The sequence below is a fragment of the Pimephales promelas genome, chromosome 23 (assembly GCF_988280905.1).
Source record: "Pimephales promelas chromosome 23, fPimPro1.hap1.1, whole genome shotgun sequence".
Lineage (NCBI taxonomy): Eukaryota > Metazoa > Chordata > Actinopteri > Cypriniformes > Leuciscidae > Pimephales > Pimephales promelas.
The window spans coordinates 14,649,798-14,677,511 of NC_142791.1; the positions used below are offsets into that span (position 1 = coordinate 14,649,798).

Genomic DNA, 27,714 nt, shown 5'->3' on the forward strand with positions numbered 1-27,714 from the left:
GTTCACAGAGGCTTCTGCACACAAAACATAAGATACTAACTGGTAAGACTATGTGATAACTTACCAGAGTTGTGATAATCATTTTTATGTGAAAATATTTTTTTAATAAATACTGTAATAATAATAATAATAGTTTAAAATAAAAAAAATAGTTTTTAGTCAAATAACACCCCTCCACGCCCGTGAAACTTTTCTCCCTCAAACAGCAAGCTAACGTTACTTCTACAGCCTACACACAGCAATACAAACAACATATCTCTGCATGCTCTCTTCACGTCGTTCTAGTAAAATAATAATAATAAGTAAACAAACATCAAAATCACTTCGCTGAGAATAGAACACCACTTACCAGCAGCCGCAAGACTTGAAGATATCCTCTGGGAATGTGCGATTGCGCGTAGCCGCGCGAAATTATAAAATGCGCGTGCAGCGTGAGGAATCAGGTGAAAGGTCATCATGTGGGTCATTTTATTTAGGGCTAAATTATTATTCATTCATTTTACTACTAGTTAGATGGGGCAGGCATCCACAAAAGTGCCTTTAAATACAACCCCCCCCCCCCCCCCCCCCCCCGCACGTGCCTGGTCAACAGCATAACAGAACAAAAAAAAAGACAACAAACATACACCTTGAAAGAGCATTAGTTGATTTATTCTTTCCACAGGACACCATGGAAAGTAAATTTATTTACAAAATCTGGAATGTTGAATAAATGCATACCAATCATCTTAACAGTAGCTGCTTGCGGAGAAACCTTTGACGTAGCTATACATTAAAAGGGCTGCTTCTGTGATGCAAGTTATTGCTGGTTTTAAAAAACGTAATCACTAATGCCAAGAACAAATCATAAACCTTTTAAAAAAGTATTTACATGTTGATTAGTAATCTCTAAAGTCAAAGTAAAGTGGACTAAATAAATAAAATTAAAAGTGGGACAGTAAAAAGAACAACAGTTTTTTCTTAGTCACTGTTCGTTATTACGTTTTTACAATGTCTTCGCAGACAAAATAAAAAAAAGTGACAGTCGAGTGATCTACGCTAGGCTGATTCGTGACAAAACAGAAGTAACAGTGTCCACAAAACAATGTGTCGAGTGAAACATTCACAGCAAAGATGAGGGGCGCAGTTTTATCGACTAACGATGTTCTTTAAACTGTACGATTAATAATTTTTTACTCCAAAAAAGTAATCAAATGTAGCAAATTAATTTACAATCCATAGGCAATTTTGACCCAAAGCTTAACATGCTAAATTAAAATTATCGCTATTATAGCGAATCAATCGAGTTTCTGTAAAAAGGGCAACGTGCTCTTTCACATCAAATTGTGGATTTGTCACATTATCAGTATGTTAATTTGATTACTTGGATTCAATTAGCGCTCCAGTCTACTGAAGAATACAGCGAAGAACGATCAAAATGAGGAATTTCATGCAAATAATTCACGCAGTACTACAATCGACAGTGGGTCGTTCTCCTCCGATGCAGGCAGGGCAAAAAAAAAAAATCATGGCCTTTCAATGCAACTACAAATACAAACATTACGATTAACGTAGCTTTTCGAATCTCTTTGCTATTGAAGATTTTGATGTATCCACATACAATGCAATGATAATCTTCATGGGGTGTTTGGAAACAGCAGTGCAATCGCTAATGTGACGAGACATCCATTCGCACACTGTTCAGACTTTACGAACATTTTTTATTCGATTTTTTACAAAAAAATCTGAAACGCCATTTCCTATGTATTCGTTTTTAAAAGATTTACAATATAAAACGCGGTATCAATCGAGGAATACTAAATGGGTTCTTTATTTATATAAAAACGCAACTGACTGCATCTTGCGAATGGAATAAACGACTTTCTATTGCTCTTACGCCCACTGTGCCATACGCCAGCCTAATAAGGCCACTGAATATGCGGCGTGGATCTGTACGAGTATTGCTCTGGGTCGAACGCATTTTGTGACAGTTCAGGGTCTATGGCACTTGACATGTCGTTTTCTCGAAGCCCCCCATAGCAAACGTCCACGACTGCAACTAGTCAAACGTTAGAATGTTTTCGTAAGAGAATAAAATATCACATCTACAATCTTCTTCACAGAATAAAAAACGTTTTTGACGAACTCCAAATTGAACTAAGGAAAAAAATAAATGTTTGAGCGCGAATGCTTCGGATGACTTCGGTGGCATTGGAATCGGGTGGCTGTGTTGTAGAAGTCAGAGGAAAGAAGTTCACGTGCCAGCAGTTTCATGCCGCCCAGCCACAGAGTCCCAATATGCTTTGGTTAAGGTACTTAAACCACTTTCTGTTTCTGTCTATTAGCAAGGCTGCTCTCTTTCGAAATCCTTATGGAAGTACTTCATCGCGTTCCTGTCCATGTTTCACGTGCAGGGAGCATTTCAACACATCCTTCCAGGCGGCATCCGGGCTTCCACTTCTGTCCGGTGGAAGTTTGCAGGAAGAAACTCTTGTTTCACTGGAGGAGACTTCCAGAAGGAGAAAGCTGAGAAGAGTTTCTAGCATTGAGGTGGATGAAGCAAGTTTTCTTCACACGGGTAATCTGACCACGAGGCCAACAGATTTCACATCCAGTTCAGTTTAGCTCAGCCCAGTTCTACATTCATTACCACAGTTAGCACGTAGCATTGTCTTCCAACTTAATCTCACACAGGTCATAAAAGTGGTTTTAAAATCTTTAAAATGATAAAAAACAAACGAGTGAGATTTGATCGAGAGCCCTGCCCTCAAGCGGTCAGCTCATGTCCCATAAGAACTCAATCCAGGTGATGTCTTATAAAAAGAAAAACAAAAACTATCTTTACAAAAAGCACAGGGTTTCATATCAGTTGGACTGCACCAACAGGCTTTCCCACAGTGAAGGCGCATGCTCCCAGACTCTTCCACCTGATGCAGTGGTTTCGCCCCTATCCACCGATGGTCAAAGCTTGTCCCGTTTACATCAGCTCAGATTAACTACCTACAGCACTGGCTCCTCTCGGTACAAAAATAAGACAGTGCACATTCAGTTTCGTCAGTTATGCGGCCATCTCTCGAACGATGATCAAGTCGACGGTGCTGGGGAACGTCTTCAGGAGGGAAACGGCGTGTCCGTGATCGATGTTAACAAAGCTGTATCCGTTTGCCTGCAAAGTGGATGTTAATTGACGTTAGTGAATTACTAAGGTATGGATAAGACAAAATATGTGAAAAGTAGGTAGTAGAAATTACCTGGATGATCTTGTCCCCCGGTTGAAGGAGTTTTGAAGCCGGTCCCTCCGACTGAACCCTCGTCACGAAGATCCCCTGTTGGTCATTTATGATTTAAGAGTTCATAATTCATTGGAATCATACATTGAAATCAAAGCTCCAGAAATGGATGTGCACACCTATTTCTAAAGAAAAGGCAAGAGAAAGAGAAATACTGACGTAGTCGTCTGGGTGGAAGGGATTCCCGCGGCCACCCACTCCTCCTGATATACTGAAACCCAGCTCAGGGTTCTTCTCGATCTTCACATGGAGCTGAGAACGCAAGACAAACCACAACGCTTGAGTTCACATCACACTGATGCCTAAATATCAGTCTGGCTATTAGCTAGCATTATCCAATATCCCACACAGTGTAGGTGACATCAGCATTTTAAATTTTAATGATAGACCATAAAACCAAGAATGTTTATAAAAGCATAGACGGTTCATTTTGATTTTCTATTGGCACTCTGTCTACACCAGACGCGAGAGACGGGACGCGACAAAAGCAAATAGTGCCCGTTTATACCTGGTATTAAGATGTGTTTTGGTGGACTAAGTGGACGACGCTAAATACAAGTGTAATATACACTTGTAATACAAGGGTCTAAAACGTAGAGTTTGTGCACTTTAGAAATGCATTCGACCGGATTGCTTTCATAGTGTAGGCATCCAATGGGTCGAATGTGTCTGAAGAGCCACTAAAGACCGTTTACTCTTCGCATGCTGACCTAATGCATAAATATTATGGGAAGCGCTCTAGCCAGATGGGAGTTAAACTTCGTTGGCTGGAGACACAAGTTTGATTTGAAGATGAAAAACGTATTCCTGATTTCTAACACACACTCACAGTGTCCGGCTGTTCTTGAGCTGTCAGAGCAGACACTAAAGCTGCTGCTTCTCCATGTTTTTTCTGTCGTCTCTGGTCGCGTTCATGTGTAAATTGCACAAGCTTATTTCGTCCATTAAATTAAAAGATCTGAAAAAGCCCTTACATTTACCCCACAGACCCTCCCCTTGAAGAAATCAGGACAGAAGTTGACGGGAATGTCTCTCTTGTGATCCAATCGAGCAAAACTAATCTTAATACCAGGTGTAAGCAGAGCCTATAAACCCATTATAATCGGTGATGCTGTCTACACTGGTGCCACGACTGCTGCGTCCAGTGGAGACACGGTGTTAGGCAGATGGTCTATAGCTGTGTCAACATTTCAAATGCAGGGCACATATTGATATTTCTGTGAGACTGGTCCCACCTCCTGCTGCAGGGTCTCTTGTGGGACCCGTGGAGCACCCGGGGGCTGCTGGGACACCTTGAGCATCAGGTAGTCGATGAGCTGCTCTCGTGAGGGGTGGCGTGCCATCGGGGGTTGACCGCAGCTCATGGGAGGTCTCACAGGAGCACACATTTGGCCATTCATCAAAGGCACCTGAGAGACAAATGGACACACCAAACCATTAAAAGGTGCACATAGTATTTCTGCCAGTTAAATCACTACACACTGTCAACTAATGGCAATCTCTCTCCTCAAGGCTAAAACAAGTCAGTGCAGTGATCTTTGCTTTTAACTCTCAGGTTTTGGGGGCTGGACAGGACCAGACAGAAGCTACTTTCAGAGATACAGAAGATTTATGATCTTCTATGTTGAGATTTCTGTGATGAGGAACAGGCCACCTTAACAATTCTTTTGAAATTTCATTGACTAGACAGAAATCAGTGAAAACACACTAACTCTATTCAGTGATAACTTTTTTTTATAAAAAACAAACAACAAAAAAACCCCCTTGAAAATCGAGTTAAGGAAATTATTAGGCGTTTTCTATAGAAAAACAAAAAACAAAGGATGGCCCTTTAACCCTAAAACCATATTCTGGACAAATGTGGGCAAAATTTTAAGTTTTGATTAATTTTTAAAAAAATACTTCCTTTGATCTGAGCGGTACAAGACTTGGCTAAGTTTGCCTCCGGAACACACACATTTTTTTTTACTCAATTCTACAATGTTAAGTGGGTGAAAAAAACCTCCTTAATCTTGTTTTAGGTCAAAAATGGGCACCCATAGAAATGAATGGGAAAAACTGTCATTTAAAACGCATAATTTACATAGAAAATATGGTACTATTTGAAGTAAAAAAAAAAAAAAAAAAACCTATCGAAGACAGTGATATAACATTTATAATAAATAAAAATTAGGATCACACCCGAGTCCTCTGTGCCCACATTTGTCCACAATTACAGGATTAAGGGCTATAAAGTGAATACAGTTAGGGGGCTAAGTGTTTGTCTAAATGCCTACTTATATGATGTGATGCATTTCCCAGACACCAGGTGGCAGAAAGTTCCCAGAAATCATTTCAATGAACCATGAATCTGGTTAGAAGAACAAGAAATCCATGTAGACTGATGAAGCGTCACACTTTTAGACCTTTAATTCGAATCAATTCACCTCACTAAATGGTTTATTTCCCGAGAGACCAAGACTATCACAATAAAACGAATTGCATCTTTGTTTTCAAGGACACTTTCACACAATGTCCAAAAGTCAATCACCAAGCACAAACAAAACAAATTAAATGGTCTAAATATTTTCCAGGTGGTCAGAAATTCTACAACTAAATCACGCATCTTTTACATACATATAAATCTCAACTTCAGATCATTTTTAATAATAATTTTATCCTTCCATGTGTTTATTGCAGTCATTAGTGAGAACATCCACAGCTAGAAAGATCAGCTTTCGAACATGTCAGGCTTCTTTAAAGCAGTGCTTGTTAATTAGAGCTAATTAATCACTGCTGGAGTCAGGCGTGCCCACTGGGTCCATATCTCAATGCAGTTCATTAGCACATTACACACAACCACAGATGAGGACGTATAGGATTCAGTCATAAGGAGAAGTTTAAATGATATTCCTGAACATCACTGCATATTGTTCTTCATGAGCGCATAGAGCAAAATATCTGAACGTTATCGCATTTGATAAAGCAAGCAACATTTATACAATTCAAGTGTCCAAATACTTTTTGTGTCATTAATTTATTGTGTAAAGCACTTACTTTTCTTAGAGTGTCGATATGGTAGCCCGGTTGTCCATGAGGACTGAAGACATCGTCCTACAGAGAAACAGCACAAAATGTCTCAAACTTTGCAACGAGAAAAGGTTTACTGTATTTGACGATGCTTGTTTAACCATCATGGGATGTATTTTGAGTAATTTTAACTACAGTGAATGACTATAGTATTAAAACATACAGCTAAATAAGAACTAGGCTGGATGTCACTAGTGACTGGGAACTGCAGCCATTTCCCATGAATGTGGAATTCCCAGTAAATTTGATTCATAAGCCTGTGTTGCTTAAGCTCTTGTTATGCGTCACAGTATCCAGGGCTCAGTATCCAGTGTATATGGATCAGGTTCGTCCTCCTCTGAATCACTATCTGTAAGTATTATTAATAATGTTTGCTGTTATGTTTTCTGTAGCATGCACAATATAGTTATATTGTGTTGTGTACACTCCGCGCAGCTTCTAATCGGGGTAAAGTTAGTTTTGTTTTTGATATTCACCAGACATTCATTGAAAAATGGCAATTACCTCCTAAACGACTTAGCCAAATATGACTTCGCTCTATATAATAAGCACTGCCCCTCAAAAGCCCCCGCAATGTGAGTTTCGCCGGGAAAGCTTGCTCTTGACGTAGACGCGAGTAAGCGACAGTGCGGAAAGTGTATATATACACAACACTATATACAATTTTCAACATTTGACAAGCTATAATCCTGGTTATGGGCGTTCCGTTGCCGACAGTCTCTGCCTACGGTTTACCAATAACAACTGACTGGGTCATTTGACCAATCGCTGCAGATTCACGTCACTCAAAGGAGGTGTTTGGGAAAATGAATCGTTGAACGAATCATTTGGGAGTCGTTGAGCAAATCGGGTAAAAATAAATGCATATTATAAGACAAATAAAGTGTTTTAATCCTTGCATGCACGTTAAACTGTTTTTGGGAACTCCCAAAACAAAAATAGGAACATTTCAAATCCTATGATAGGGGCTCTTTAAAACCGACTTTATGGGGCTTTCAGCTAAACTGATCAAAACAACAGAGCTTTCTTGAGGTCAGATTGTGCTTTTAAGCACACAGAGAAATAAAGAGTGTTTGTTTCCAGGACTTTAGTGTATATGGTTTAGTGGTTAGGAATGTTCTTAATCTCGTATTACTTAGACAACCCAAAGAAACTGAGCATATTGTGCAAACCAGTCGACGCTGGATATAAGCTGAGAAAGGTGAACTTGGGGTGGGGGTCTTAAGCTCCATAAGGGGCATTCTCATCAATGCTTGCGGCTTAGAGACGTTTGTTGGCTACTCAAAAGCCAGCTTTTCCCCCCAGAAATGCGCAGAATTGTGTGGAAAAGAGCAGATTGGGCAATCTTCTTTTGTAACTCATGGAAGAAAGTTAGTCATACAGGTTTGGAACAACATGATGATTACAGAATCTCAATTTTTGGGTAATTTAACCTTTTAACTGACTTTCCAAACCCTATTCCTAGACGCCTCCCTTATCTGACCCATTTATTTCAGGTCTTCCTGTCTCAACTAACAAGGTGATAATTTAAAGCTGTGTTTGTTTTCATATGCTTCAGCAAGGTGGTTGGGAAACATTCAGGTTAAGTGTTTACAGAAACTGCAAGGTGATAAATGCCTCTAAAAAAAGTCACACAGCAAGCGGAGAGAATGACCCCTTGGGTAAGGTTACAGTGAGGCGGTACTTACGCTGGGCCCATGAGCTCCGATCTGCCACCGGTCTACAGCGCTACAGGCCAGAGAGCTCTGACTGCCAATGAGAGTGGCCAAAGACCGAGATAGAGAGCTCTGATGACATGACACATGCACACAAACACACATGCAATTAATGAGGACTTCAGTGAGCATGCATTGACCATGAGTACACTTTGAAACATGCATGGGTTAGAGTTGGTTAATGTGTTAATGTCCATACACAAACATGCAGAGAAATACTGGGTAATGAGCATTTTTATGAGAGAAAATAAACATATAGCATATGTATATAAATAGCACATGCACGCAGTTAATGCTGAATAATGATGCAGCGTGGAAATTCAGACTTGAGGTTCAGAAACTAGACTGAGCGTGCCCTGCAAAACTTGCTTCTATGCTGCCAGGGTGTTGCTATATGATTGCTAAGGTGGTCTAACGATGTGTCTAAGTATGAATACTTGCAACTAATTAGGTGAAAAAACAGATTGATTTCCGTTACTTTATCCACTACAGTAAAAGACCTGGGTGTTATACTAGACCGCAACTTGTCTTTCAAAAAAATATATTTCATATGTTACAAGAACAACCTTTTTCCACCTTAAAAACATTGCTAAGCTACGTAACATGCTATCCATTTCTGACAGAAAGATAGTTCAGGCATTCATGACCTCGAGACTAGGTTACTGTAATGCTTTATTAGCTGGTTGTCCTGCATCCTCAACAAACAAGCTACAATTAGTGCAAAATGCAGCTGCTAGAATTCTAGGTCAAGAAAATATGATCATATAACACCAATTTTTTCATCTCTACACTGGTTACCTATTAAGTTCCGTATCTGACCTATAAAGCCTTAAAGTGTGTATTTAATGGACATTCTATTGCCCTACAATCCATTATATTCTTTAAGATCAGTAAATTCGAGGCTTCTGGTCATTCCTAGGATATCTAAGTCCACTAAAGTAGGGAGGACGTTCTCACATTTAGCTCCTAAACTCTGGAATAGCCTTCCTGATTTTGTTCGAGGCTCAGACTCGCTGTCCCAGTTAAAAGACGCACCTCTTTAGCCAAGCATTCACATAATGCTTACCTTTTATACCACTGTTGAATCAGATTGAATGCAGTCATATTATAAACAGCAGCTTTGCTAATTATTTCCCATACTTTTCTGCAGTTATCCCAGGACGTTAGTCCTGAGGTAAATAGCGTTCGTTAGCTCCAGCTTGTATCCAGCCTCTAACGGAGACTTCAGATTAATACATGATTAAGTTAACTAACTGTTTTTTTATGTACATTTCTGAAATGCACTTTCTGTAAAGCTGCTTTGAAACAATGTGTATTGTGAAAAGCGCTATACAAATAAATTTGAATTAATTCATAGTGTTACTAAGTGACACTTTACTATTTCATGAGGCCACTGGGTTTATGGATTTATGAAGGACAGTGAAGTTCATTCCATATCAAATGTGGTACCCTATGCAATTTCAGATGCACATAGCTATGTTATTGCCTACACAATGGGCTAGCAATCCCTGCTCCAACCTACTAGCTATTTTCTAGCAAACCTAAACACCTTGATTAGTTGGTTCAGGTATGTTTGATTAGGGTTAGAGTTAAACTCTGCAGGACAGTGGTCCTCTGGGACTGGAATTGCACAAGACAGAACCTTCAAGTCCAATCGATTACAAAAGTAGCAGCACACTTCAACAAGACGTGCAATCTGAAGTATCATTCATGTCTGGAATATAACTGGTAATGGATGAAGCTTTTGGCTTTGAACAAACCGTTAATTCTAAGTATTAGCAACAGCTATGCTTGCCTTTGTATACACTATTAGTTTTCGTATCAAGCATACCTTCTCCATCTTCTTGGCCTCGATGTGTCTCATGACCTGATCCCTCCAGTCGGCTGGGACCCTGCCACCACCTCCAACCGGCCCGTCCAGTAGCGAGTGCTCGGACTTCACCCTCATGCTGGGCCTCTTACTGGGGCTGCCATGCTGGTAGTTGAAGTCGCTGACGGACATGGTCCTCTCTGGAAGCTCGTGCGGTGGGGGCCGGGCGCTCTGTGGCCGGGGAGCGTTGGGTCCGTCGATGCTGTAGGTGCGGGCTGACAAGGGTCTGTGGAGAGCCTGGCTCATCTGCAGGGGCCCACGGCCCACCGTGTGAATGTCCCGATACGTCATGTACTCTCCTTCCAATCCTGGCATGCGACGTGGGTCCGACATGCACATGGAGGTGCCAGAGGATCCACTGCCTTGCCTCTGCAAGGTCCCTCGCTGGCCAACAGAGGGCAGCATCCTTTCCTTGGCCCACATGTCCGGGGTCTTGGGCGGGCCGCGCTGTTGGGGCTGGGGGTAAGGAGGGGCGTTGTTGCGGTTTGAGTAGTTGGTGTTGGCAAGGGAGTGCTGTGGCGGTAAGTAGGTCTGTTCCGGGGGGACGGGGGTACGTTGGCTCCACAGGTTGTCTTTGGGGACTGTGCTGCTGGCATACTGGACGTTATACTGGGGCGGGGGGCCCGTTGGGTAGCGGGCGCTGCTAACCGGAGGTTTGGAGCTCAACAGCAAGTCGGAGGACGACGCCGAGGATCCAGGGTAAATCTGCAAAGTTTGATCATTGAGTAAGGATGCAGATTTGGAGCGGACAATGCTCTGGCCTTGAGCGGCAGGTACAGATGTTCTGGTTGCACATGCCACTTCATACGGGGGGATTTCTCCCTCGAAGGAGAACAGCTTCATCCCTCCAGCCTCCATGTTTGCGATGCTTTGAGATTTCACCACTGGGGCCGGTGGACATTTCCTCTCTGGTGACAGCTCCTCTGTGCTGCGAGAAAGACTCATATCACTTAATGCCGTTACACCTGTCGAGGCGGTCCTCGTAGACTCGTAGCGCAAATTAGCGGGAATTTGATCCGTTCGGCCATTGAAACTCTCCCCAGAATGGGTTTTCTGGAGTCGATTGCCGTTCTCAAGATTCTCGAGTGACAGCATGGCATTGTTGTAGCTTGACATGGACTCCTTGGCTGAGGGACTCTTGGTTCTTTCCAGGTCCTCATACGACACCATGTTGTCAGGTGGGAGTTTGGCCACGTTCATGTTGATCTGATCCCACTTGCTGTACTGCTCTGTCACACCATTTTTGATGCCCTTTTCAATGAGGGCAAGCCTCTCCTCCATGGAGAGACTGTAGTCGGCCATCTGGTCTGACTTGCTTTCGTAGCTTTGCTGGTTCTTCAGGATGGTCTGTAAGGACGTCTCAGAGCCGTTGCAGTTCTGGAGTAAAGGAGTCATCTGCTTCAGCTGGTTGAGGTTTTCATCCTCTTGTCTGCGTTTGAGGAAATCAAATCAAGTTAGGGAAAGACTCTAGCTCTGTTCCCAAACCTAGTGAGCTGCCTTTCTGTCTACTACCTAAATGGACAGCTGCCTTCTAAGTAGGAACACATATTGTGATTCTTTTCCCCAGATACTTGGTTGACATTGATCTAGTCTAGCTTTTTATAAATGAATATCATTTTTACAGTCCTCAACTAATGACAAAGCAAGTTTATGCATGCAACACTTTTATTTCTGCCTTCATTTAATACATCTTTCTAATGACAAACAATGTTTCGACCCCTTTTCAACTTTAGTTAATAATAAAAAAGAACTAATGACACAACTCAGATTTAAACTTGGGTTGAATCTTTTTGTTTGGAAAGTTCATGTAAACCTGTGACCAGATCATATATGTAAAAAAAAAAACAAAAAAACTGGTGACTTGAGAAGCCGGGGCATTACATTGTAGTAATTTTCCATTGAGAAATATTTAGTTAAACGCTGAGGTTCATTGTCATGTTTTTGACTCGGGGTGTATTCAATGTGTGTTCGTACCTGTTCTTGGGGATGAGAGGCATCTTCGACTCCCTCTCTGGGGTGCAGAGGGAGTTGTCCTGACTGCTGTCTGTGGTCAAGGACACTGAATCAGACATGCGTGACGGAGAAGAGCAGTTGCTGTTGTTCTGGTTACTGTTGGCCACCGTCTCATCCAGCAAAGAGTCAGCATCCTTCCCATCATCTACATCACCAGATAAAAAAAAAAACATCATATGCATTTGTAAGTTCAATTACACACCTTATTTTGAGGAACAATTACCCACGTTAATGGGAGAATCAATTGATATTAATGAAAGTGACGAGAGTAAGTATATCTTTACCTTTTTTGTCCTTGCTGAGGGCCACTACTTTGGGCTGGTTAATGGAGATTTCGATGAGTGGAGGTCTCATTTCGGCTATCTTCATTTCCTCCTCCTCTGATGACAGCTCCTCTGAGTCCTGACCACAACCACATCACACCAAATGCTTAAATTCAAATTTATACTCCAACTTTCTTCCTGCTTCTACAGTGATAAACGGACGCCATTTTCATATTCATTTGTTTAAATGATCCCTATGATAGAGCATCTATTGACAAATCTCACATAATACAATGAGCAAATGTATCCTGACAAGAACTTTACACCCATTCATAGTAAGAGAATAATTTACATTTATCTTTATGGATTTAACAGACGCTTTTATCCAAAGCGACTTAAAAAAGAGGAACAAAAGCAATTCGTCAAGGAGCCAACAATATTCGCAGTATACACTGCCAGGTTTATTTGACAACCAGATTTAGAAACAAGCTAGAGAAGAGGAGAAATGTGTGTGTGTGTGTGTGTGTATGTGTGTGAATTGGTTTAAAGGTGTGGGTTAGTTAAGTGCTTGTGGAAGAGGTGCGTCTTCAGCTGATTCTTGAAAGTTGTGAAGGTCTCAGCAGGACACGTGGATATATGAGCATGGCTAATGTGTGAACGTGCATGTAGCATACAGTGATAAGACAGATTTTGCAGTTTTATCTTTACAAGCCACATTTGCTGATCTACTATATTACCATCACTACAATTTGTTTAAATTTTAAAGGTCATGAATCACCTTTTCCTCATCCTAATGCCATATCAAATCCATGTAAGTTTCTTCCATGGACCACAAAAGGACTTAAGTAGTTTTAACAGTACATAATGAACATGTATGGAAACTATATATATTCATATATTTAAACATTTATTATTTAAAGCCTTATTAGCATCAATGGCTATATTCATGTCAAAATCAACAGTATTTAAATTTTTTAAAAATTATTATGATTACAATATCATTTCAATACATTGTTTACAATAGTTAAATTTTGTATTAAAATAAGCAATATACAAAAAACGTACATATATAACAATAACAACAATACTATACACACCATCTTTTAATTTAGTGCATGATAAAAATTCTAACATTATTCCAGGAGAAACCTTTTTAAAAATGTCCATTAAAATATTTTCTGTATAATATGATTTAAAGACTTTCTATTAAAATATCGTATATACAACCTGGTCAATATCTATTCTCAAAATAACGATAATTAACTCCTTGATTTAGTACTAGATTTATATAGTTTGAAGAAGAAAAAAAGCCTGCTATACATGTATTATAAAAGTAGTCCATATACACACATATGAATGACCTGATTGTAATGCTAACTTAAATCGAATGGCAACTTTTCGAATGGCCAGTTTTTCAGTGCACGAGTCACATGAACTACTTTTATGCTACTTTTAATGTTTGACAGCCTGGTACAGATTCACTCACCATCATAGAGGTGTGAAACTACACAAGAAAGAGTCAATGATTTAAAAAAACGAATAATAATTTGCTTCAATAACCATATTCATAACATTTCCAATTTTTGACACTTCGATATAATACCTCAAGGGTGTCATCATGGTTCATCATGGCTCTCGTGTTGTCTGAAGTCTTGAGAGGGATCCTTTCAACGCTGTGGTAGTCTATTGAATCTATTGGTTCGTAACTGTGATGACTGTTCATCATTGTTTTAGGCTCCATTTCAACAGCTTTGCCATTGGTGCAGGGGCTTTCAATCACCTGACACACAAGGAATTTAGGGTTATTCCAACATCGGCACCAAGATTAATTTTCAATGTAATAATTACGTGGACCCCTCCCACAGTAGGACATGCAACTGGTAGCGTTTTAAAATCAAACCTTCACTCCAACGTCCTGCACTCCGATATGGTTCCTCTCACTGGCCCTGGTCTCTTTTCTTGCCTCGTCACTGGACTCGTCCTCTTTGAGTCTGTGAGCCACGGACTGAGCTGTTTTCACCATGTTCTTCAGTTCATCTGGGTACGGTGTTGGGTAACGCTTCAGATTGCCCTCCTGTAAAGACAAAGACACAGCTAAGTTACTCGAGGAATCTATCAGAGCGAACTTCATAGGATCTGTAAAAAAAAAGATTAGATGGGGTCTAAAATCAGATTTATTATATAATAATTTAATTTCATATTATATATAATGATGCTTTATATTAAACATTTGTTTACAACATTGTAAGAGAAAACACAGGTCAGTTCTTACAGGTGTCGCTGAACCCGTGGCCAAACCACTGATTCCATTTAATTGGAGAAGGTGTTGGTGAGCTTTTTACAACACTTTCAGGGTCACACTGGCGCTCTGAGAGCTGATAGTGAAGCTACGTTAGACAGCTTGGGAGCCTGTATGTGTTCCTGGCACAGAGTATAAGCCAGACAGGCATATTGAGTCATCAGGGGTGCAAGACCGGGCGCGAGAGGGAGGGAACCAGATACCGAGTGTGTAATATCAGCGAGATGAGGGGTGGAAGGGAAAAATAAGGTTGACGTTGTACGCTCTAGGGCCCCTGAGACAGTGAAGACTTCCATTTCACTTTCTGACAGGACAGGAGTCATGTCAGGGTTAGAGTTTTAATGAGTTTCCACTGCAATGCAGCGAAGCGCAGGCTGTGACATGCTGACGAAACCAGGTGAGGCTGTTCCACTCAAACCGTTTTACCTCAAGCTGCCAAAACATCAAGAAATAATCAGACCAAAAATGACAATTCTGTCACCATTTACTCATTCCCATGTCGTTTCAAACCTGCACGACTGACTTCCTTCTGCTGCACACAAAAGAAGAGATTTGTTTGTTTGTTGCTATTGCCATTCCAGCATCTAGAGCTATTTTATGGCCAGATCAATGTAGTGAAAATAAATAGTAGTTATAAAAAAACAACTGACATCAACTCACATCATTATAACAAAAATGTATATATAAAGAAGATTTTTCATTTTAATGTTTGTAATTTAGTTATTTAGCGCATTTTTTTAAATTAATAATATTAACTTTTTTTCCTCAATAAATCAGTTGTATGTTTGGGCATGTTTGAGAGAATTCGGGTACGTTGGGTATGGGTGTGTTTGAGAGAATTCAACATGTTGAATTGGCTCTTTGAAAATGAAATCTATAGTTTGGCTAGATATGTAGAAAAGGCGTGGAAACTTAGGGAAAGGAATTTATATCCTGACCTAAATTGACGGGGTCTTGTTTTGTTTTGTTTGTTTATATTGGGAAAATGATGGTATAGTATCTTTTATGATGGTCATCCTCCTATGTACTTTGTATGATGGTCATCTTGTTTTTGTATTATGTTTGTTTTATGTCATTAGTGTCTTTTAAGCCTATTTGTGCTGGGCATGTAAGTGCAAGACACTTTAATAAATAAAAAAAATAAAATTAAAAATGTATTTAATAAAAATGGTCTGAATCAGTTTTTAGAATTATTTATATACTACTATATTTATAGTAATTTATTTTATATTATTTTAATTCATATTTTGAATTTACTATGTACTTATTCATTTTTAATATTATTTTTAAACATTTATTTTAGTTTTTCAATAAATATTAATTTTAGTTGCTAAGGTAATATTTCTAATATTCATTGAAGTTTTCCACCAAATATTTATGTTTTATAAACGTAAACTGTTAATAGTTCATAGTTTAAGTCTTCGTACTTTGTATGTGCTTTTGTACATTTTATTCTATTTAGGCTTCAGTTTCAGTTCTGACTGCAAGCAGGTTGCCACAGTACATTTTGAGAATCAATTGTCTTCTTTTTCTTTCCTTATCAAAATGTGCCAGGTAGCTCCACCCACACTGGTCCAAAATCCCACTCAACATAGCTGTATATTAAACATCAAACATGCTCCGATTAGCTCATTGTGAAAGCAGAAAAGTGATTTAAGTGTGCCTGGTTAGAACACAACAGAATAACAAGGGGATTAGATGGGTGACATGAAGCGAGAGAGAAGGGCGAGACATGCACAAAGCGAACAGAAGATGGACAGAGCAGGCGCTGGGAACTGACCCGCGGGGGCGTCTCTCGCTCATCCTTGTCCTCGTCACACTCGAAGGCCACTTGCGCTCGCTGCTTGCGCTGCTCCTCCCAAAGAGACGGGTTAAAGCTCTCGCTGTCCGAGTTGGGCACATCTGTGAAAGAGAGGCCAAGAAACCATTAACAAAAAATCAAAACATGCCATCAGTGCAGGATGGAAAGCTTAAGAATCTCAAAGCAAATCCTGTACTGAGTTTGTTTTGATTCAGTTTGTCTCTGACAGTTCAGTTATTCCTGATCCAGCAAGACCAAATCATTAAAATTGACTAATGCAGTGTCTCTCTGCTATGTGGATTAACAAACAGCAAAATTCTGAATGAAACAGCCTGAGCTTGGTGGGCGGCACGGACTCGGTTCACACACATCAACTCTCATTTGTGTTGTGTGCCCATTTAACAAGACATCTGGGTTGAGGAGAGCACTATGTCGTGTAGGCGCTCAGACTTCAGGCTGTTTCTAAAGCTCAATCACGCTTCCAAACTGAAGCGGACCCCGGAGAACGTCAGTCAGAGCCAGTGTGTTCGCGCTCTGAGGAGTTTAGAGTAGAGTTGCTAGGAAACAGGTTAAGACTCATTAATCTCTTTCCCCAGGAATCCAGAGTCTCAGAGAGGAAAAACAGTGACATGAGCAAGTTCTGGCTGCAGGTAGCAGCAGACATTTGATGCTCAGTCAGGTCTCTAAAACTATATGAAAGACTTCACAGACCTGACTGAGATTCAAATGTCTGCTGCTACCTGCATTTGCTTCTCGTCCATTCAGACCTTTTATAGCTCACACTCTAAAATGAATGCTTAATGTTTGTAAAAGGGGTTATAACAGTGGCCTTTTGTCACCAAGGGCTCTGGCGGAGCGTTAACCAGTCACACAACCTCTAGGTCTAGGACATCTCAGGTATCGCACATTGTACATGTCATTCTGTACTTGCATTGTCAAGTTCAAGGCGGCAGTCGAAAATAGTGAATCTATGCGCTATTCACACAAACATTCACTTCACGAATGAACAAAATGGCGTCCATGACATGTTGAGATGTCCATGACGACACGAAGCGGAGTAAAAAAAATATGTATTAGTGCAACTTTCATGAAGTAAAAATCACTAAAAGCCTTCCTTCAGCTAGAAAAAAACTAGTCCCTGACTGTGAACAGCAACAATGTTCCAATGTGTAATATAAATAGAGGTCATAGCCGTGCTTTATCATGAATAAAGTACAGCTATTGACCAATCAGAATCAAGGATTGGAACTAACCGTTTTATAATGCATATATATATACACACAGTACACACACACTACAGTTTAAACATTTGGAGTCAGTCAGATTTTTTGCCTCCAGTCATTAGAATGATTTCTGAAGGATTGTATGACACTGAAGAGTGGAGAAATGATGCTGAAAATTCAGCTTTGATCACAGGAATATATTTTAAAATTTATTCAAAAAGGAAAGTTATTTTAAATTGTAATAATACGATTCAAAAGTTTGGGATGTACAGAACCAAAAAAAAAAAAGTGAATATCATGGAAAAGTAATTTTTTCGTAATTTAATTCCAACTCAAATATATTCTAGATTCATTACATGCAAAATATTTCAAACTTTTTTTGTTTTAGTTTAGATGATTACAGCTAACAGCTCATGAAAATGAGTATCCATTTTTTTTCATGAAAAAAAGTCCTGAGAAGAAAAAAAAAAAGGTTAATTTATGCACTCCATACTTTAGCACGGATGCATCAGCGTGCACTGCTGAGGTGTTACTGAAGCCCAGGTTGCTGTGATAGCAGCCTTCAGCTCGTCTGTACTGTTGAGTCGGGTGTTTCTCATCTCTCTCTTGACAATTTGCCATTGATTCTCTACAGGGTTCAGGCCAGGTGAGTTGGGTGGCCAATCAAGCACAGTAATATCATAGCGAGCAAACAATTTAGTAGTAGTTTTGGCACTGTGGGCAGGTGCTAAATCCTGCTGGAAAAGGAAACCGGCATTTCCATAAAGCTTATCAGCAGACGGAAGCATGAAGTACTCTAAAACCTCCTGATAGTTGGCTCCGTTGAATTTGGACTTGATAAACGCCAACGCCAGCAGATATGGCACCCCAAATCATCACTCACTGTGGAAACTATTCAGCTTCAGTCCACTCCTTGTGAAGCTCTCGCAAGATCTTGAATCGGCTTTGCTTGACAATCTTCTCAAGGCGGTGGTCATCCCTGTTGCTTGTGCAACTTTTCCTACCACACTTCTTCCTTCCAGTCAACTTTTCATGAATATACTTCGATACAGTGCTCTGTGAACAGCCAGCCCTTTCAGCGATGACCTTCTGTGGCTTACACTCCTTGTGGAGGGTGTCAACAGCTGCTTTTAAGAATGTCGAGGAAGATCAGATATTTATTTTAATTTTATCATTAATTTGTGTTTACATCGCTCAATAGAGCGCTTAACCAGCTACAGAGAAACTGGTACCCAGGCAACAGACAAGTGACCAATCCTGAGTTGCGTTGTCATGAATACTCCCAGCACTGTTAGTCATCCGTGCTGAGAACGGGTTGTGATCGTGCCGTACTGTGCCATACCAAGATTAAGTGGAAACAAAACTAGAACTGTTTCGTACCAGGCCCGACGGTGAAAAAAGCAGCTAAGGATCATCTTCTGAACAACTGTCGAGTCAGCGGTTTTCCCAATGATTGTGGTTGCATGTACAAGAACTAGATATACCTGTTATTTATACTGTATGCTTAAGAAATTTTACATTCGACAAAACTCAGGTAGCAAAACATATATAATTTTTTTAATTATTAGGTGTTCAAGCACGAAGTGCTGAAAACCTATTGTATTTGCTAGAAAGAAAAAAAAATCCCCTAAAACGCATCGTGCAGCCCAAACCGTAAGGGCTGGAGCTGTGAAACTCTGTCAGATGGTAGGGCCTCGAATTGTGGAGAAGCTATCAGAGTATGACCCCGATTGGCCCATAGGTGGCGCTACAGCAACCAAAAGTACTAAATTGCTCATAACTCCTAGACCGTTTGACTTAGATCGGATCATAGGTGGCGCTATAATCGCCAAAAAGGTCTTAAAACCATGCATTTCCAATGTTAAATTGACTGTATTGATTGTAAATGGTGTTTTACATCTATTATGTCCGTGGATAAATGCATGTTAAATAAAATTGAATGCCTTTCGATGCTTTTGTGCTTAAAGGCCTGAACTGCTTGAACACCGATAAATGCTGCTTGCAGCTTTAATTATTATTATTTTTTTAGGGGTTAAACGACTTTTTTGTGATGTCGACATTTATGTGATGAAAGTCGAGTGGATGTCGACTAGTCCCTGATGAGGTCATTGATGAACAAACAAGCCCGAATCTTGTTCTGAGACTGAAATCTGCACAGATTTGGCATACAACACAGTGCTCCAACATAACATATTATTTTTATCAGTTCTTTTGGGTCGTTAAATTTGTCAACGATTTCTGTTCTGTTTAACTCATATATGGATAAAATAGCACAGTAAAGATTACATTTATATGAATGCATTAGTGTGAGAGAGAGCGATTGTGTGTCAATTGCACCTGGCAGCTTCTCTCTACTAATAGTGCAGCTGCGGGTTTTAGTTACTTAGAAGTATAATTATATAATCCATATACACACTTACTGTAATATTTATACAATGCATATACAATACACAAGGCATACATTCAGTCAAGAAAACTCTTGTGACAGGAGGGTGACAGCTGCAGGTTATGCATGACTAGATACTCACAGTCCTCGCTTCGGGTCTGTTGAGGGAACATGTAGTTAGTCAGTACGGTCTTTTGTGTCTCTGGATCCTCCTCTTTCTGCAGGGGAATGAGAGGCTTTGACTGGAAAAAGAGAAAAATTAAAACAAAAGGTTAGTAAAATTCGGTTGGATGCCTTGGAAAATCACGAGTCTTGCCTGCTCTCATTACAATTCAAGCCATGCAGCACTGGCTTTAAACTCAGCTCATCTTTAATCACATGCAGCTTTATAAAACCCCACATCAAAATCAATAAAAGAACAGCGTGCCACCTTCGTCCCAGCGCAATCTTCATTAGCTGTCGATATTCCAGCTGAGCTGTATGGCTGAAACCCTTGCAGAGAGGTTGATTCACAGAGGATCTTGGCAGTCTCATGCCATATGGGCCACACTGATAAGATGCGCTACCAGTGTTTTAATACTTCATATAGCATAATTCACTTTCCTATTACAACAATCTCTGTCTCAGCTTCCAATTCTTTAGGCATTCAACTGACCCAGTGTTGGTGAGCATTAAAGAAAGTCATACAGGCTTAGAATTGACTTAGAATTTTTGGATGAACTATTCCTTTAATTTATATCATATATTAAGATAAACTATGTGCTATGTTGAACTTCAGAGGTAGGAAGACGGCATGAGTGGGAGTGGAGGTGATTGTTATATTGAATAACCATTAGTCACAGGCTTGATGGCCACTTGTGACAATCACTCAGATCACCCACACACACACTCTGAGCTCCTCCGACGGGAACATAGAATCACCAACAGCACAGACCCTGCTAAAAGACAAGCTTTTCAAGACTATTCTGGGAAGTGACTGTGAAAGAGATTATAGTAATTTATGTAAATGTATTAAACGGCTCTGAAATAATCAAATGCAATCAAATATTTATGTATACAGAGCAAGAAAGCTAAAATATACTCCTTTCCCAGGCAATATACTATGTTGTCTTACAAAAATGCGATTTTCTCAGCTTTTTGCTCCAAATGTTGCTTTTTTAATGAAACGTTCCCATATTCAAGTGTTGATAAAGAAAGAATGCATGAAGCTAGGGTTTATGTTTGTTTAAAATCAGAGGCTCTGTTCTTTTTATTTATTTATATATTGATATATTGTGTGTTCAGATATTCATTCAGCAAAATATTCTGGGCATTAAACTTTTGTGAAAATGATCAAAAACGCTTGCGGTGACTGACAACTTAAAAAAACCCCCCTGGTGTTAAAGTTAAAATGATTTGAAAACAAGCTTTGTAATATTAACATTAACATTTTCAGTTTACATCCTGATCCCCTTTTCTAGCGATGCGATAGCTCATATCTAATATCACACGGAAACAGTTTCACAATATGGCAGAAATTCTCAAAGTGAGCATCGATAGCGGTCAGTTGATCATTATTGCAACAAACAACCCTCTGCTGACTGTTTTGTATATCTGAGCTTTGCCCACCTGGTTTTCAGAAAGCCACATTGCGGTCATCTGGTTGAGTTTAGTGAAGCTGTACGGAAGGTTCCTCAACCTGTGAAGAAAGAAAAACAAAACAAAAACTAGATTACTGCACAATGCATAAGAAATAAGTTAGTATGCTGATGAAACAAAAAAATGGGACATCATTCATTGGCACAACAGTAAATTGAAAAAGGCCCGACTGGTAAAATATGCATCAAGGCTGATAAATATAGCAGAGAGAGAAGAATTTCCAGCCTGTTGAATCCCAGCCAAATATGTCTACATAGATCTCTTAGAGAAATGTTGAAGCAATGGCTCTCACAGACACCAGCTGCGTGCTGAGGTTGGAAATGTTCCTCATTGAGAGATTTTGTACATGAGGAGTCTCAACTGCCCATCAATTTGGTTTGACATCACTTACAAAGAAAAATTCTTATCCCAGGGTCAAAACATTATTAAATGTAATAATATGCCAACTTAAAAACTGCTAGTCATTTTGGATATAAGCTAAATGATGCAGAAACCAGCAGGTGACTTTTTGCATATTGTGTGATGTGATGCATATTGGGTGACGTACTTGTTGTCGCTGAGATTGATGACCTTGAGTTTCTGCATGTCGCCCATCTCCTCCGGCAGACACTCCAGCTTGTTGGAGTGCAGGAAGAGAACAGTGATGTTCTTCAAGCTGCCCATCTGTCAGAAGCACAAGCATACACATGAAGGGTTAACTGAGTCACTCAAGCAAGCGATGTCTGCCGTGGCTCACAGAGGACGCTTTGATCAGAATGCAGGATCAATGCGGTAGAGACCTCTTCAAATACTCAGTTACAGGAAGCCAGCATATTCGCTTAACTGATAACAGCAGTGAGAGTTTGTTTGTTCGGTTGGTTCATTCAAACAAACCGATTCACTATCATTAATAAATATCATTAAATGTTGTTTCTCCACAAATATCTTTTGAAAGATTTTCATTGGCAAAATAAATGTTTAGTTAAATTACTCTTACCACTAGTTGCATTAAAAAGTGTGTTAAATGTTGCATGGTTATGATTCCAGCATATTTTCACTGACAAAGTTCTTGGCGAATTAGTTGAATTCATTAATAAGAATCTGTTTACACTTTAAAAAATTATGATCAATAATGTATGACAACATATTTTTACATGGATTTACCTCTTCAAAATAAGTCAAGCAATTTTCAACTTGTAAGTTATACAAGATTTAACAAATTTTTAAGTCAGTTTAATGCAATTTAAGTTTAAATGACTTGCACAACCAGGGTGATTGTACTTTATAGGGGTCATCGGATGCTAAATTCACTTTTACATGGTTTTTGCATATAAACGTGTCTTTGCAGTGTGTGGACACAACCACCCTAACCCAACAATGAAAAAAAACATTCACTCCTTTTTTTAATCCCCAAAAAATCCTAAACACTCTTAATAATCAAGCCATTTGGATTTTCTGAGCAATATGATGTGATATTTCTCATGCTCGGACCCACGACCGCAACTGTCCCGTATTAGTATATTTTAGTGATGCACCGATGTGAAAATAAACTATATTAATATTGCTGTTATGGCCGATACGATATTTACCGATGTCGATATCTCTGTATAGAAAACACATAGCGAGGAGCAAGTTGAGCCCTAAACTGTTTTTGAGGAGGTAAAAGGGTGTTGTTTACACAGCCATTGAGGAATTTTAACCAAAGTATGTTACAATATTTGCATAAAGACCCTACATAATCATAACAACTTACGGGAAATGGGCATCCGATGACCCCTTTTTACAGTGCAGAAGAACAATATGTTTTATAAAATTTGACATTATTAACTGACAAAAACAAATCAAAGCCACTGCAACCAATTGTAAAGTTATCGATATTAAAACTAATAATTAGTTCATTCAAAACTAAGTCCCATACTGCACTATTTTTCATTTCACTATAAAAAATATATCATATTATGGAAGTGAAATGGAATTTCGTGTTGTCTTGAATAAAGTATGCCAGGACTGGACTGACCTCTGGAGGCATCTGTGCGAGCAGGTTGTGGTCGGCAGCAAACGTACGCAGATTTACACACTGACCGATGGAGGACGGCAGCGCCTCGATCTCATTGAAGCTACAGTCCAGCTCATCCAGGGTCGTGAGTCTACAGAAAAAAGACCCACATATAATCAAGCTCAACAGTTCCCTATAAAAAGAAATATTGTGTCATCTTTTAATACAGCAAGGAATATCAGACTCTACTGGCCTCTGTTCAGATGGTTCACAAACTTCTCTGATCAACGACCTTGAATCTTTTTGTTCATTAAAAGTCTGACGTCAAACATTGCATTTTTTTGGCATGACTACCATGCAGGTGTGCTGAATAAATCACAAAACCATAGAAAACACGGCTGAATAAGTGGATTTTGAAGCTCATTTTCATTTCAGCAAAAAGGGTTTTCGCTGTGAAACAAACAGTTGAACGTTTCTCCAACCCTGTAAGAAGTGTTGAGGAGAAACTAACTAAAAGGTTTGAATGACTAAACCAGTGGATCTCAATCCTGGTCCTGAAGTAGCCCAGAGAAGGCAATGAATCAGCTGTATGTGGTCAAGAGACTGTTAATTCTGTACTAAATAAATATTTTTATGACCCCCTTAATAGAAATTATTGAAAGAACTGGTTGAAAGTGTAAGCATGGCAAAAATGATGCCAAAATGCAGCATTAAAAAAAGTGTGTGAGAGGCAGAGGAAGAGACATTGATAATCACATACAACTGATCATAACTTTACATTAACCAATCCCATTAGAAATCATATTTAAGAGCAATTTTTGTGAAGTTTCTTCACGAATCTAAAATTATCTCTGAGATTATAGGCTTTCATATTCTAAAAAAAATACAAAAAGTACTAAAAAAAAAAAACATACTGTAAAACCTCCCCATTTCAAAAACGAAATCAAATAAAACAAAGTCCACAAAACTACCAGTTCAGAGGAAATGTACGTTACATCAGTATGATGGGAAAAGACCGCTGAGACTAATGGACAGTTAATCGTGCTTAATCAGTATGCTTTACAATCAGGCTGGGATTAAAAAGAGAATCCTTGCAATCACGTACTCATAATCCCTCTTGGCATATTTTCTTAACCCCGGACTAGGAAATCTAATCTGACATAAGGGATAACCAGCATGTTTGGAAACAAGCTCAAAATAAGAGGTGGCGAGAATGAGGTACAACATTTGGCTCCTTTTTTGATGGATAACAGTCTGTTTCTCACACACACACACACACACACACACTAAAGCAATCCCGCTCTGAGAGCCCATATGTGTACTTCCTTCAATCACAGACCCGTTACAATGCATTCTGTCTGTTTCATTCAGTGGCTTATGGGTCTGATCATTTATAAGGCTCACTTTCAAACAAAATATCATTTTTATTATTTCCTTGACTATAATATAACACGGGCAAGAGTGCAACCCACCATGAGATATTTTACTATATTTAAACCCTTTCTGCAGATTTCCCCCACCATCAGCACAGAAAACATGAAACAAAGCTCAGAGTTTACTCGTGTTAAGGAGAACTGGGACATGGTTTAAGCGCAGTTCATCAGGTTGCTGTGTATAAATGGCGCTCACTTACCCGCCTACAGTGTCAGGCAGGTACATGAGCTGGTTATCATCCACCTTCAGAGTGGTTAGTCTTTTCAGTGAGCCTGTGGGACGGACAGAGAGAGAGAGAGAGAGAGAGAGATTGTATTGTATTGCAATTGGCAATTTATACATCTAGACAGAAATTGGCCATTGCATATCCACTTCATTTTAGACAATGAGATCATCAATCTTGCCTATTTTAAAGAAAACAGTTATTAGAAGAAATTTAATCAGACTGAACACTCAAATATTCAGCACTTTCCTCCATATGGTACAAAAGCGTCCGAAACCCTTTTCTCACAAAATATGGTCAGTAAAAGGGGGCATTTAGCTGTCAGAAAATTGACCGTCAAAGAATTGTAAAATATTTATTATGTGTGATGTCTTAGTACAGGTTCAAAAGCTTGATTTGTGCAACTATCATATAATGATAAAAATCTATCCAGTGTTTCTGTTTTAATCTCCTCATCTCCTCATAGCCGCTCGTTTTTGTGATGTCACACGGTCGGACGCCCCTCCCATGATTGTTGATTGACAGCAGTGTTTCAACACAGACCCGCTCTGAGCGAGCTGTCATCATAGTCCGCCATTGTTGATAAGCTGGAGCAGAATGGCGTCTAAGCAATTGTGGTGTTCTGTTCTTGGGTGTAATAACGAACACAGTCATTTTGATGTTCCTAAATCTGAACCGCTGAAGACACAGTCGCTGAGTTTTGTTTTCAATGGGAATATTCCCCACAAGCAACGTCAATGTTTTCATGTTTGCGCGATTCGCGAATCATTTCTCACCAGACTGCTTTATAAACGAGGACCAGTATGAAGCTGGTTTTGCAAAGAAGCTGCTCCTGAAAAAATCATCTGTACCAACTATTCATGTCCCTGCTGCACCTCCAGAAGAAGTGAGCGTGAAATTGTATATTTTATATTAATCTTTGCAAATCACTTGCACTCTCCATGATGAATGCGGCTAAGGTTTACACTCAGGGTAGAGTTACATTATGGCATGTTTTCTACACGACGTTCTCAATATAATTCATAATACCACGTTTATAATAAACAACGCATTATGGTTATTGTGTTATTACAAACTGAGTACATTTACATCAGTAAACACATAGCATTCGTACATCTCACGAAGTTACTTTACCCTGTCAGTACATACAAAAATAGATCAAAGTGACATTGTTAACCAACCATTTAGAAACGTCCTGTTCAAGCCTTAATTGTCGAACTTCTTTGCGGCCGCCATCTTGCTCCGGGTCCGACTCCGGTTCAAACTTATACGATTGAGGCTCCCGCTGCCATTCTTTCTCCAAAACATACCCCATATCAACGGTTGTCAAGGCAACAAGCCACATGCATCTTGTCAAAATGCCCACAGAACGGAGGGGTGGAGTGACTGAAGCTCATTATCATTTAAAGGCATATGCACTGAAACGGCGTGCTGAAAACAGAGCTGTTTTAGACCAGGTAAAATTTGTGTTTTCTTACAATACTAATGAGAATTTTTAATTAAAGTATATTACAAACATTTAATTTAGACCCTAAAGAATGAAATTAACTTGTATGAAAATGGCCCCTTTAAAACTAGCTAAGTCCAATGCTAAACTTGGTCTATGGGAGATAATAGTTAAATCTAACCTTTTTTTTCTTTGAGCCTTTAAGTCTGTACCAGATTGTTGAAAAGTGCCATTTAATTAAAAGCCCTTGCACTGTAAGACAAGACCTTGTCTTTTTGTTTATGTCGAGCACCTCTATCCAGCACTAAAGCAGATTTCATTAAGTGTTAAGATGGGAGGTATTACTTCCCAGCGAGCCTCAGGGGCGGTGTGACTTGGCCACTTCAACATGCCGCTCATTAGTAGCTGTCCGACTAGGTCATTCATTAGGTAATGAGATTGCATTACTGTTCTACCCATAATCCTCCAATTCACTTACACATCTAACCTGTTCATTTATTACAAAGCAGATTAGAGTTAAGGCTGTTAAAGGACATGCTTCACATCCTGAACTGATTTTGACTCGTTTGTGACACCGCAAAAACTAATTATTGAGTTCATTTCTGCACTTTAGCATGTGGATCTTACCTATAGACCCTGGCAGCTGCGTCAATGCGTTGTTGGACAGCAGCAGATCCTGCAGGTTTTCACAGCCGGATATCTGCTCGTCAACCATCTCCAAATTGTTTTTGGACACGTCCAGGTAGCAGAGTTGCTTCAGTGCCCCGATCATCTGCACACACACACACACATAAAACACCTCTCTTCATTACTGAAATAAATGACCACTCAATTACACAAACTTTTCTCAGAAGTCAAAGGCAACAGCCACTCTGCGAGAAGAGCTCCAAAAAAATGTTGAGGCAAAAATTCATTGACCTCAAATCTCAATTTTTATCAAATATGGTGGGTGAAATCAGATTAATAGCCTATGTGTATCTCACTATATAGAGAGTAGATGGTTCCCGAGAAGGAAAAGAGGACAGTGAGGAAGCAAAAACTGATTATTTGAAGAGTTTAAGGAATACAGCTGAGAAAGAGGTCAAGATA

At 39.6% G+C, this 27,714-nt stretch overlaps 1 protein-coding gene across 2 annotated transcripts in view; it reads right to left on the reverse strand.

The window, feature by feature from the left end:
* Positions 1-629: 629 nt before the first annotated feature.
* Positions 630-27,714, reverse strand: part of erbin (erbb2 interacting protein) — a 71,854-nt gene continuing 44,769 nt past the window's right edge. Inside the window, exons 9-26 of one of the 2 annotated variants that reach the window (XM_039675623.2) lie at positions 27,253-27,397; positions 25,155-25,227; positions 23,543-23,672; positions 22,094-22,209; positions 21,517-21,586; positions 20,051-20,150; positions 16,279-16,400; positions 14,100-14,273; positions 13,803-13,979; positions 12,221-12,338; positions 11,898-12,081; positions 9,885-11,352; positions 8,027-8,125; positions 6,306-6,362; positions 4,505-4,678; positions 3,429-3,521; positions 3,231-3,305; positions 630-3,145 (exon numbers count right to left, since the gene is read on the reverse strand). In XM_039675623.2, the coding sequence (XP_039531557.1) occupies positions 3,038-3,145; positions 3,231-3,305; positions 3,429-3,521; positions 4,505-4,678; positions 6,306-6,362; positions 8,027-8,125; positions 9,885-11,352; positions 11,898-12,081; positions 12,221-12,338; positions 13,803-13,979; positions 14,100-14,273; positions 16,279-16,400; positions 20,051-20,150; positions 21,517-21,586; positions 22,094-22,209; positions 23,543-23,672; positions 25,155-25,227; positions 27,253-27,397 (3,483 nt within the window). In that variant the 3' untranslated portion in view covers positions 630-3,037. The remainder of the gene's footprint in view (positions 3,146-3,230; positions 3,306-3,428; positions 3,522-4,504; positions 4,679-6,305; positions 6,363-8,026; positions 8,126-9,884; positions 11,353-11,897; positions 12,082-12,220; positions 12,339-13,802; positions 13,980-14,099; positions 14,274-16,278; positions 16,401-20,050; positions 20,151-21,516; positions 21,587-22,093; positions 22,210-23,542; positions 23,673-25,154; positions 25,228-27,252; positions 27,398-27,714) is intronic. The other variant, XM_039675624.2, reaches the window with a different exon arrangement.